Source organism: Achroia grisella, unplaced genomic scaffold (assembly GCF_030625045.1).
Source record: "Achroia grisella isolate CSIRO2021 unplaced genomic scaffold, CSIRO_AGI_Agris_v1 utg1023, whole genome shotgun sequence".
In the NCBI taxonomy this organism is placed as follows: domain Eukaryota; kingdom Metazoa; phylum Arthropoda; class Insecta; order Lepidoptera; family Pyralidae; genus Achroia; species Achroia grisella.
The window spans coordinates 1,196,707-1,210,635 of NW_026712560.1; the positions used below are offsets into that span (position 1 = coordinate 1,196,707).

The 13,929-nt window shown below is 31.0% G+C and overlaps 1 protein-coding gene across 1 annotated transcript in view; it reads right to left on the minus strand.

The window, feature by feature from the left end:
• LOC131854827 (lachesin-like) overlaps positions 1-8,895 on the minus strand; it is an 87,497-nt gene extending 78,602 nt beyond the window's left edge. Inside the window, exon 1 of the mRNA XM_059206032.1 lies at positions 8,448-8,895. Coding sequence (XP_059062015.1) covers positions 8,448-8,610 — 163 coding nt within the window. The 5' untranslated portion in view covers positions 8,611-8,895. The remainder of the gene's footprint in view (positions 1-8,447) is intronic.
• Between the last annotated feature and the right edge of the window lie 5,034 nt (positions 8,896-13,929).

Here is a 13,929-nt window from a genome sequence, read left to right on the forward strand (position 1 = left end):
CGCGACTCACGACATATACTACAACATCGATGTGCGATTAAAAATTCGACAGGGATTTGCTAATGTTATTGAACTGTACAGTAAGAGTTCTGTTATTAGGTATTAGGGTGTCGTCCTGAGTGAAATACAAAAAACTAGTTTTAATAAAAAACAATAACTTTTTTTATCAACTTTTCTGGTTTCCTGTTGCTTTTTTGTTTATGATTCAGCAAATTGTAACTTATTCAGTTACTTTATTTTAACCCACAACATAGAAAGAATGGTATTATAATCTGTGTATATAGTAAGTGTAGCAGGTAGCGCCTACATGAATTTTCGAACTAATCGTTTTTTTTTATTTGAAACTTTGATTGAAATGATTCCCTACTACAATTGATTATTACTTATTACTGAATTACTTTTTTTTTATTTTAGAATTATGTAAATAATTAATTGAGTGATTCCAAAATCCGTATTTCACATTAGGATCATTTTTTATGGAACTTAATCATACTTTTATTTGTTAGGATTTAAACAAAATAAGCAAGACAAAAATATAAATTTAATTTTCTGAGTAGGCATAAATATAAAATAATTATTGAAATAAATATTTTTTTGCTCACAGCAAGTTTACATACTGATATCTTTGAAACTTACACCACCTGAAATTACAATGTGTAATTGAACTCATCTCCCTAATGATTATTAAAATATTTTAAATATGTATCCTTATATAATAATAATAATAATAATAATCTCAGGACAATTCACCGCTGTGTGAAACATCATCATCATCATCATCATCATCATCATCTAGTCCCAAGTTAAGCTAGCTAAAGCTTGTGTTATGGGTACTACATAACTGATACGAATATATAGATAATTTTTTTTCGTAAATACATACATATTATACATTGAAAATAACCAGACCGATACAAATAATCATATGAATACAAATGTTTGTGCCGTGCGAAGAATCGAACCCGCGACCATCGGACGTAAAGCGGTGTACTAGACCGCTAGACCACCGAGATCGTCATATATATATTTGTAAAAACATCAAATTATTAGGACTAATAAAAAATGAGAATTCGCATACATCTGCAGATACAAATCATTTTTGTTTCTGTTTAAGTACATGATCATATTACATTGAAAATAACCCATAAATGCCCTATTTGTGAGGTTTTATTATGATCCTTAGTTTCTCAAATTCATTACGTGCTCAAAACATGTACACTGATCTGCAACATAAATAATCAAAATCTGTGTGGGGAATACCAGTATAATAATACATATACCTAAACCAATTTAAATCTTGAAAGTAATTTAAAATAAAACAGTATTGAACATTGTCTATTTTGTAAGATTTCGGACGTACAGCGGCGCACCCCTAATGCTCGCAAATTAAAAGGCGCGGCGCTCCAAGGGGATTTCTATTTTAGTTGGCAAAGATTTGCGGAGGGTTGCAGTCCATTCTCTATGGTCGACAAGCTACAATCGATCATTAATTACGTTTAGTCACATTTACGCGCCACATGTTAACATGTGCGTATTCTAAGCCAGCATTTATTCGACTAATATGGTTACCTATTCATATTCATCATTATGTTAAATTATACTCAATGGTTATTTTTAACCGACTACTAAAAATTTGGTTCTCGGTTAATCCACATTTTTTCTATATTTTAACGAAATTGTGAACGGATTTTATTCACTTTCTTTCATTCAAAATAAATTATATGTCAGTAGATGTGATAATTTACCATTTCCAAATTTTTCGTCCATTTCAATTAGGTACTAGAAATATTTTCTCGATACGGTCTGCTGAGAAAAAATATATTTTTCTACAAGTGTAAGTGAATTAATTAAAAAAGTGACTTCAAATCATTCACTTGTTTTTTATCTATTGTGTTTATGTACTAAGCAAGGTAACATGAAACAATTCAGAATCATAATTGCAAATTATTTACGTCAATGTCTTGTGCAGTGTTATTTATATAAGGAGAAAATTGCCGATAGAAGCATGGAGCGTGTGTGTAGATAAGCATCTGCTGAGTGGTCCCCTTGTGTTTCCCGATCGCGCGTTCACTGTTGCTATTAATTTCTGAACCCTGTCACAAAGCTAATACGTAGGCTTGGACATAATGTGATTATATTTGCAAGTAAAATGTGTGTACGGCTATAATTTTATGCAGCGATATTATCGCGCAAGAGAAAATCCCTGTGAGACCCACTTATGTATACTTTACGGTGAGATATTTGCGATCTGATAGGTAAGTTTACATGCAGAAAGCTTTACCAATTTATTGTTATAGACATAAGACGCAGCTTTGTGATGTATATTAAAATCAATGGTTCTTTTGTTTTTAAATAAACGACTATTTTTTTTATAAAATAGCATTTTTTAAGCGAATTGTGTAAATAAACGGTCATTGATTGATCTTGAAAATACAATAATACCTGAGCAGATTAAATCAGTAACTTTATTTTTAGTATTTTTAAAGATAGCAAATTTGAAACACGCAAGGTTTGTTACAAAATTATATCCGTATTTTTAATTATTCACAGATATATATGTGTACACGTGTAAACTTAATGAGATTTTCAGATTATTTTTATAAGTACCTAAATAATAATCGTAATGATATTTTATATTTCACCACGTTATTATTACAGCTATAGAGACCAAGGCTTCATAAGAAAAATACACGAAAAAGTTCAACTTTCTCTTCACCTTGAGTTGCCAATAAGGACCACGTCCCTAAAAATGTAAAGTGAGGGGAGACGTTAATAAAAATTCCACGCTGAAACAACAAATTAAACGAAGCCGAGCCACTCGAAAAGCCATAAGTACTCATCTCAATTGCTACCGATAAGAAATCCAAGCTCAAGGAATGTATTCGCGGCACGTTTCGGCTCATGGTTTTTTCTCGCTATGCTACTGTGGCGTTTAAAATGAATTGACTCTTAAATTCTTCAGAATGAAATGTTGTCGGAGTTTTATTAAATCGAGTGTAACCATTCTTGACATTACGCAAATGGCGGGTCCTCCCCTACATCTGTCGCAGGGATGCACCCCCTTAATAAGTGTTAACGTTCGCCGGCTGCGATGAACACTCCGTCCCAAGCTAAATCTCTACAAATTCTTGATACAAATTAATGCCGCGGGAGGACTCCGCGAGCATCTCTTGTAATTTCATTTCGTAATGCTACGCACACCGCGCCACCGCGCTACCGCCAACACTCCCCTACGAAAACTGCGTGAACGGCGAACGCAATGTCACCGTAAAACCATTGCTAAACATATTTAATAGAGGACGTTACTATATATGTCACAATATAAAAGCAAATGACTCAACATTTATATCATTAGTGTAGGTATACGTACCATATATAAAATTCAAAATATTTTTATTTCAACAACTTTTGGCTTGACATATTTTGGGTACCATGTACCATCCGATGAGATAGTACTCAAAATATGTGTAAAATTTTAATTTACTTACGTATTACACTTCCAAACCATTTTTTAACACTTACAGGTGTAGTTTAGAAATGCTTGTGTAAACCACACTAACCACAGTAAGTAATGTAGCGTTGAATATAGTGAGAGCAGTTTTCCTGTTCAGTTTCAGTTCTTCTCTGTTGGCAGGTCTCCCCTTATAAAAAAAAGATTTCGTCTATTGTTTCACTACTCGTATCATCAAAATATTACTTCTTGTATTCCCTTAATTGTCTAATGCGACAACCATTGGATGAAACTGCACTGCAATGATTGTCGCATTAGGCAATTATCTCTAGTATATTACAGCATAGTATATGTGTATACGTATATTACAGTATATGTGTCCCCACCACTTTAGGGACACATTTACCTATTACACAGTGTTTAGAATGAATTACGACCACTTTCATTATTATACCACATCCATAAATCTGTAAATCATAAACGTGTCAATGAAAGTGTACATTATGTAATATATGAAATAGCATGATACAAAATGCAATTCATTTCTATTTTTCAGACCATTAACCCTGAACAATAACACGGCAGCATAACGGGCGAGAGTAAAATAAACGCAGGGTGAAATAGTTCGGAACTGGTATCATCGTTGCAAATGTAAATGAACAATTAAAGCGCTTGCCGTGGCCAGGACAATGATGATAATTATTTTAGTTTGCTGTCGGCGCGGCTGTCAGTCGGTGTTGGAGCGCACCCACCCGCTGAATCGCTGGAATGCTCCTCGGACCCCTATTTTCGCCATTAAACAACGACACTTCTGCTATTCGTAAATTATTATCAGCTAGCGCTTTCATTACTCGGTCCTGTAACAAAGGAACTCAAATATACGTAGTGATTCAACTTCGATTTGAGTGCGCCTTCTCCATTGTTAACACCCAAAATCGTGACTCATATTAGACCCGAGGTGAAATTTTGATTAATTCGTTACTGTGCTCATAGTTATCGGTAGTTTAAGCCAAGAAACTTATGAATGGATGGCGCGAACTATAGTATAATTACATCGTTATAATTTTAAACAGAAATTGCATTGTTGTTATGTTAATGAATTATGACTTTATTGTACCTACGTGTATTATTAACCTATTTAAAAATAAAGATATATTTAACTGTACTATATTGTATTACTATGAATCCTGTACTGATTGTACCTAATATATTTAACAATGAAAGATGATTTAGTTGTATGGTACAAATTAATCATGAGTTACACTATAATATTCTTTACATTAATTTTGGTAAGGAATTGAAAACCCACACAATAATGTCATATATTACCAATAGATTCTTTATAATATTTGTTTTAACAGTTAATCAATTCAGACGCAGTAAGCGGCGCTCGCATAACACTTGCATGGCCAATGCGTCGCTAATTAAATTTCATTGATTCAAAGCTCATTTGTGAAGTGCGTCGGATGCCTACATATCAGTGGCCGCGCGAGAGCTGCAGGGAAATGGAAATGGCTCGAATTCGGCAGTACCGGAATGCTTTCAACTCGCGTAATTCAGTTAAACGAGTAATTTATGACTGGCCAAATTACTGGCATCACTATGTCCGACAATTTGATACGAGCCTTAACAACAATACGATCCATATAGTATTGCAATTTGATAAATGCAAATTACGCGAATTCCTACGAGCCAGTTGACGTGTGAAGTATGATATATAACATACTAATTTAGGAGTATGACGCATAGATACACAAATATTTTGCATAATAAATATCCAAATAGAGTAATATTTTATCATTACTTTATTATCATTTTGTATTTGTTACATATTTTTTTAAATAACACTGTTTTTCTCTCATAGTAGTCTTATAATAAATGTTATAAATGCGAAAATGAGCCAGTATGTGTATTTATAACCTGGTGATTTCAGTGAAATTAGATGAACATAGGTTTTCGTTTGTATAAAAAAACAGACGAAGTTGCGAGAAAAACTAAAACACTGTTGTTATTGCAGTGGGAGCAATGCGATAGTCAGATGTGAACATTTCATACCCCAGCACAACAATTCATATCCCAGACTACTTATAAGTCAAATTTTATATTGATAAAATGACTTATAAAGTTACGAAAAAGAGAATTATTAGTTATAAGTTATAACTTTCAACCATATAAGTTATAACCTTTCATCGGCATGAATTAATTTACCAAAATATCAAAAGTCGCGTGATCACTGTAAAAATGTGGTTAGTATGACCGTGTGTTATCATTTATATACTTGTAGTATAATATACATATACTCTCTTTTATAAATACAAATAAAAATATTCTTAGCATTTAAACGTGTTTCAACTTTCAAATTAATATAACTCATTTCTGAAATAATATTTTCCTAAACATAGCAGTAGTATTGATAATAGGTAGATATTATCTTATATGTTATAATAGTAAGACAAGCTAATGGTCCAGCAGCCAAACTAATGGATAAACCGTAATATCAATAGCACTACTGTATTCACAAAATAAACTATTAAGTGAGTTCCACCTTCACGTCTTTCATAATCAAGATTACATAAATTATACGTCTAATATATTTCTTGAGTGTTATGTACACGAATAAGTAGGTGTTGTTCAAAGCCGACGCCGCCCACTGCCACTCACAATAAAATAGGCCATATATTTTTTCTTCCATAAATTCATATTGTTCCTAAATCAATAATAATATTTCAACGGAGTATTTTTAATATTTTCAACATTAATTTCTTACTGCAGTTATTATTCCATTTTAGAAATAATTTATATCCTACAGTGTTCAATTCTAAGGAGGCGGTGCGTGAGGCGTAATCTATGTTACATTTACATGTTGTAAAATAAAATTATGGAACAATAATCCAAATTAATAAAAATCAATTGCCGTGTAAGTGCACCACTCCAAAATAGCTGCACTTATATGGATAATTCGTTTTGTTACTTTTTTTTAATTGCTATGCTTGTATAATAAATATAAGGAATATAAGGAGTGAATTATAAAATCATAATATAAAAATATTGGTAGAATTGACAGATTGATATTTTATTTCAATTCACGGTCTTACTGTAAAGCAGAGTCAATATTTCTTTATTAGTATAGGTAACCGAGAGAAGCCGGACTGGCAATTAGTAGATAATAATAATTTCACGGGATTTATTTAAATTCTGCAAGAGTTTTTTTATTCAAGTATAGGTATCATTGTCACTTAAAATAATTTAGTTCGTTTACGTTGTTCCTGCGGTGTTAAGTACAAGAAAAATATCATATTGTGAAAAATATCACTCGTGTGACTACAAAATGTCTTCATTATTTAGATTCAGAAACTTACACTTTGGATATAATATTTTATTAATTATGTATAACTAGTCATCAGTATTACGAATTAGGATAACTAGGTAGGTATATAATAAGAAATAACACGAACAGGCTACTAATCCAAACAAAAATTTGTACTTACGACTATACCTACATGTTAATAAAACATAACGACACCAAAAAATCACAAAAACTGCGTACAAACTATTATGTGTCGTTTAAAAATAAGCTATAGTTTACTAAGACTACTACTACTTCTACTTACTGTGTTACTGTACTTCATGTGGGTAATATTTGAATAACGTGATTTGTAAAAAAAACAGTTTCATTACATGTATAAAGTTGGATATTACACAACTATAATAATAATAATATGCCTGAACAATTTACACATCGCCATCTAGTTCCAAGGTAAGCACAGCTTGTGTTATGGGTACTAGATAACTGATATAAATACTTAGATATTTTATTTTTTTAATACATACATAATATAATACATAGAAAACACTCAAACCAATACAAATAATTATACTATATATATATAAACTAAACATAACGAGGAATCGAAACCGCGACCATTGGAACTAAAGCGGTGTGCTAAACCGCTATACCACCGAGGCCGTTATATTTGTATAATCTAAAAATAGTTCGACAACAATTTTTTTATACAATAGAAAATTTCTAAATATGAGTGTGAGAGTGAGAATTCAAAATGTTTCCAAGATGTACCTATATTAAATGGTATCTACTATATTCCCAGTGTCACAAAATGTAATCGAAATAAAAATATAATCTTAATAGCTTAAAATATTAGGTATCTAAACAATCTTCTACGAATGTATTAATATTTTTTTACAATATTAAAATTAGAGTACACATTCGAAAATAATACTTATTACCTACCTAATATGTACAGCTTTTTTCAACGCTTATAACAAAAAATGTAAAGTTAATATAACTAAAAACCCTAATAATGATGCCTTATATTCAACATTTATGTTAGTTTCTACTATAATAGGTAAATGTAACGAACCATACGTTAAATTACACCATAGATATTATATTACCTAATAACACTAATTTAATTATCCACTCTTCTATAAAAGTGAAAGATAAGTTTTTAAAATATTTCATTAAGGTACTAGAGGAACATCCAGTAGTAAACTTCAGTCTAAGTTTATAACTTATGTGTAACAAAATAATAAATAAAATTATATTAAAAAACTTATACAAACTTATAAAGTATCATATATCCGTATCAAATAACTTGTACCATTCTTTATAAATTAGAATGCTTCCTAACTTCGTTACCTACATTCTTCAACCCCATACCTCTCGCTGTTTCCATTTATATTTTAATCTTCTGCTTAAACCCTACCTAATAAATAGATATATGCGTGCGTATAATTATTACTTTTACTATATTTTATTGATCTCAATCTGTGAGTAATCATTTCTATTTTTAGTTGTTAAATGCAAGAAACTTAAATAAGTAAGATACCCTTTAAAGATTAAGCATTCTAGGTAGGTATTCTTTGCTGCCTACCTATCTCCATTGATATGCTAGTTTGCAATTTATGTACTTAGAAGTAAATATGATATTATGGGTCGTATATCAAAACAATTCATAACACTAAATATTAAAAATACCTGAATTCGTGAGAGTGTTATCACCAAGACCCGTTGAAGTATCGACATCCGCATGAGCATCAGCAGATGCGGCTACAAACAGCGCGCATGCCCACGCGCATCCAACCACGATAAGCCGCGCGCACCAAGCGTTTCCGCAACCGTTCAATTGTCGATTAGCCATATCACATCACCAACTTCACCGTTTTTAAACTCTAGTTGACACTTATCAAAACTTTTAATAAAAGTACTAAAGTTATGTCTTACTTGGCCAAAGTTTTGTTGATAGTTAAATTAAAGTTTAGAAACCTGATACATTTATTTACAATCAATTGTTCGTGTATAAGTGCAGTGTACAGTTAGAATTGCAAAGTCGCGTGCACTGTCAGCGACGGCGTGCACTTTCTGTGGTTCGTAAGTAACGGCAGTGTGACGACGTGGTCGGGACAATACTGTCCACGGGCGCACATCGCGGCCGCGACCGGCTCCTTCGGAGTCGCAGCATCTCACACCAGGCTGCGAGGAGGGCCACTGCGCGCGCACCGCCCTCACCAACCAATCGCACCACGGGGGAGGGACCGCGCGTAAGACGCACGGAAGTATATGCGAAGGCCTATGTACAGATGATAGCGGACAGGTGGTTTCGCGGCCGTAATTAGCCTTCTGATAACTTATTGCGACATAAATATGGTTAAACGCTGGACGATTAAGATAGCGCCCCAAACTGCGCCGACCTTACCTCAACGACCTATTACTTACCAATTACCCATCCACGCCTACCTGCAATATTATGCGCATTTTAATATATTCTAATGAAATTCCTGTGAAAACTCGCGGTGGTGTGGCCTTCACAAAGTTAGAAGGGCAGCAAGCGTGTTTCCTGTAGTTTAAAAGTAGCCAATACTTCTACTTGGTATATGCTACTCTCTGTGTGTATAATAAATATATATATAGGTATATATAACGCATATAACAGTATTAATATATTATGGTAAATTCCAACACGTTTTTTTTTCGGATTAAACGGATTTCGCAAATTTGATAAAAAACAAAGTATCATGATATAGACATCGTTTTCTTGAATAATTACTTACTTATAAATTGGATACGTATGAATTTTTTATTGTAATGACTGTAAGATTAAGAATGTATCCATTAAAATATAAAAATTTTGAGATGTCTACAACAATTACACCGATGTAAAGTTACGTTGATGGTTAGAAACTAGGTAGTAGAGTACTCAGAGTACTGAGTATTTTCGTAAAGAAATAATTAAGACGCGTTGTAACTAGATAACCAGGCCATTATAATGTGATATCATATTATTTTTCTTAAACTCTTTATATCCGTAATATTTTATAAAAGATTATTATACTCGATACGTATAAAAAATGTAAGTAAGCTCCTACCTAGATACAAAAATTAATGAATAAATGAAATCGATCGAAGGTTTTATTAAGTATAAATTCAGTTCATATTTTTTTAATTCTTCCACTTATTCGGAAATATATAGCTCAAGAAGAAAGAGTAAGAAATATACCTATTCATCTGTTAGAAAAATATTAATAAACTTCTAATTTTTAAGATTTTCTGTAAGTACCTAATTCAATCTACCTGTAGGATTACGAATCCCGTATAAAGAATAAATATATACAGAGAGTGGACTGTAATTTCTGAAAAGAATACAACTATTAGAAAAGTAAGGAGAATTACTATTTCGGCCAGGACGAACGTCTTCCATACTCCGAACACTACAAAGTAAACAATGCAACACGAAACTTACTCACCATTGCTCAGGAACGTCCCGATGTGTAGTACAGTCTAAACCACGTACTTACTCTAGAGAATATATATTTTAATAAAAACAATTAATTGATTAATTAAGAAATTTATTGATTTAGTGAATATAATATATTATATTATATGTTTTTATTGGTGGCCAGTATTTTCAAGCACCCTTTGCTCCAGTAAGCAAGTGGATGATACAATCTGCTTATACTAAGAAAGTATTCGGAATGTGGAACATTACCAAATTCACAAAAGTAAATAAATAGTTACTTGAGTAACAAATTAAGATCAGTCACTACCAACTGCCATTTTTCAATCCAGCAACACCTGCCATTATTGACTAAAACAATTTTTTATAGTCTGACCCAACCCACTACGTCACAACTTATCTGGAAATTAGTAATAAGCATGACTGACTCTTGTCACTCGACCACGTCAATACTGATATACATATTCGTGAAATTGGTATTTACACAATATACGTATACATTAGCAAAGAGCAAGTATACGGCAATCGATGTACCTACACACAAATATTTCATGGAATCACATAATATTTTCAGCCCTGAACATCATAACATCTTAAGTTTTTTTCTACCGAAACATTATTCATAAACTGTTCTTTTTTTTGTAATAATATGCTAACGTTGTTATTTTTCCTTGTACATAATATTTTAGTAAATGCATTGAGAAGCGAGTTATTTTCGTAACGAATTTGCCTACTATTGGCTAATTGACCTAATTTATTCTCATCCAATTATAGAGAAGGTAACTTTTATTGAAGACTTAAATCTTAAACCTATCTAAGCCTAGACATATCCGTATGTAATCCTAATTTCACTTGTGCACAATCCAGCATAATAACATCACTTATGAACATTTATAACTATCCATCCGTACGTAGTCCCTATTGTACTTAGTTTATTAGTAAAAAATAGTTGACTGAATAATCGTATATAAAAAAAATAACTATTAATAAAATATTTGTTATGACTATTCTAATGATAATGAAACTGTTGATTAAGCACTGTATAATTTAAAAAAAAACATTAAGGTGCAAAATAAAATGCAACTTCATTGCTAACAACTAAATTTTACTGAAAACCTTTTAGTAATGTACCTACAATATAATAAAATTGTATACAGTATATTAACAGTAATAGATTTCTACTCTGACATAAAAATAACACTAATTGCCAGAAAGTCATCATCTATCAGCCGCAACATATTATGTAGCGCCCTATAGTAGAACCAAACATTAAATTGTAAAAAATATATACCATTTTCTTTAAAATATTTAATAATTACATTATGAAATATCTTTTAGAATGAAGTCTGTAATTTCTTATAGCTGTCACTATACTTAAGTATATATACACTATACGTAAATTATTATTCTAGCACTACTAGATTATAGGTAGGTAAACATTGTATAGGTACATTATCTTTGTAAGTATTATCTGGTAAACTACTATATATATATTGAGATTATAAATGTTACTAATATAAATTTTATAAATAACAGTAGGTAATAGGGATATAAACATTCTTAAAGGAATTTTAAACGCGGCTGGATAATAGAACACCTCCTTTTCATATCATAACTAGGCAAACCTACTTATTACATCCATTAGTACAGTCTATTCTGCTGTGCAATTGCCAATTTAAGATAATCAACAAATTTGTATAATAATTGCACCAACGCCGCTTATTGGAGGAAATTTAATTAAAAACAAAGACTGTGTTATAGAAAGTTTTCCATATAGACAGGCTATGGGTGCTGTAATATACGGAGATAAATAATAACGCACCCGTTCACTTAGCTGTTATATTTCGGAATGCCGTTAATAAACTGTTTTGTCTTAAATTCTACCCGCCACCTTATTATTATATACAAGTATCTTATTACCTACAATGTATAAAACTAATATATAAATACATTACAGGCGCATTATCATATTTTTCAGTAGGCATAAAAACCAACGGTATCTATTTTTTTATTTAAAATATATATAGATGTAATATGATTTATTTTATGTATGTATGTAGTTATCTAGTAGATTAATAGCTTTCTGCACATTAAGAACAAATAAATAAACATACTATAAAATAATATTATCCACCACATAAGTTCTAAAATTGGACTAAAGAATTTAACTTTAAATTCCTTAAGCTTCCGAGAATGTGAAAAAGTAGGCATACTACGTGTCTTGTTGACTTGTTTCTAGGCAACAAACTTTAAGGTCAATCTTGTAATAGAAAAAATTTCCTTGTACATGTTTATACTTTTTCGAAACGGCTTGACCAATTTTGATGAAATTTTATATGTATATTCAGTAGATCTGAGAATAGGTTCATAACTAATTTTTACATCCCTAAGTTAGTGCACTCCAAAAAATTTTTTTTATAATGAATGTTTCGACAGAATTTTATATTTTAATTTATTTATAATGTGGCATTAAACAAACATCGCCATAATTTTCATCCTTCTACCATTAACCCCTATTTTTTAATTTATATGGCAAAACAACGTTTACGGGGTCAGCTAGTATTAGGTACTAAATTCTCGTGTCACAATATTAGCTACCATAGTCTTCCGAAACGGCCTCCTATTTGAACGATTTTTATAAAAATTTATATGCTAGTAGCATATAAAATTTTATTCAATTTTATTGAAAATTTTATTTCAATCTATTTTTCATACCCTGGGTAGGTATTAAAAATAGATAGTAGCATATATTTTTTTTTTACCACCATAGTCCACCCTTAACATATTTTGTATTACTTTTTTAGAAAATTTTTAAATAAAATTAAAAATTTTTTAAATAAAATTTAAAAATTTCTAATCTCTTAATTAAAAAGCATTAAAAATAAATATGTAGTATCCTACATTTTCACCCTTCTGTACTTACATTTAAAAACGATTTTCATTTATATGGCAAAACAACGTTTGCGGGGTTAGCTAGTTATATATAAAAATATATATATATATATATATATATATATATATATATATATATATATATATATATATATATATATATATATATATATATATATATATTTACTTTAAAAGTTTAAGCAGATTAAATTCCCAGTTCCGGATATGTTTTTATGACCAACGACTTTTTTGTAGTATTATTGATGAAAAAGAAACGAATTGCAGGGTATTTTTTCTTTATTCTCTAATAAGGCACAAACATTATTTTAAACTTTTAGTTTTTACTTTTAATTGTATATCTATAACAACTTGTTTCTTGAATAAGCTAATTAAATCATCTCTAATATGGGATTTAATGGGTTGTAATCTACCGCCACCAGCACCACTTATTAATTTGGCTATTTTCTCAGATGGACATTCTACAGCCACTGAACTTACGATCCTATCTTCTATTTCATCATCATAATATTCCAACTGGGTTTTAAGACTGTATGGAATTTCTTGAGACAGGAAATCCAAGAATTTTGCTCTGACAGCATCTTCTATAAGTGATTCTGGTGTTTGATATGGAGAATAGTGTAAACTAGCTGGTTTTGCATTCCCTATAAGATAATATATATATATATATATATTTTTTTATTTCTCCTTTCCTTTTCTGTGCCAGGTATTGGTTTACCGGCAATATGACCATTTGTCAAATTCTTTATTGTGCTTAACAATTGCCTTTTTGATTTTAATTTATCAATATTCCACTGCACTTAATTCCAATTTAGT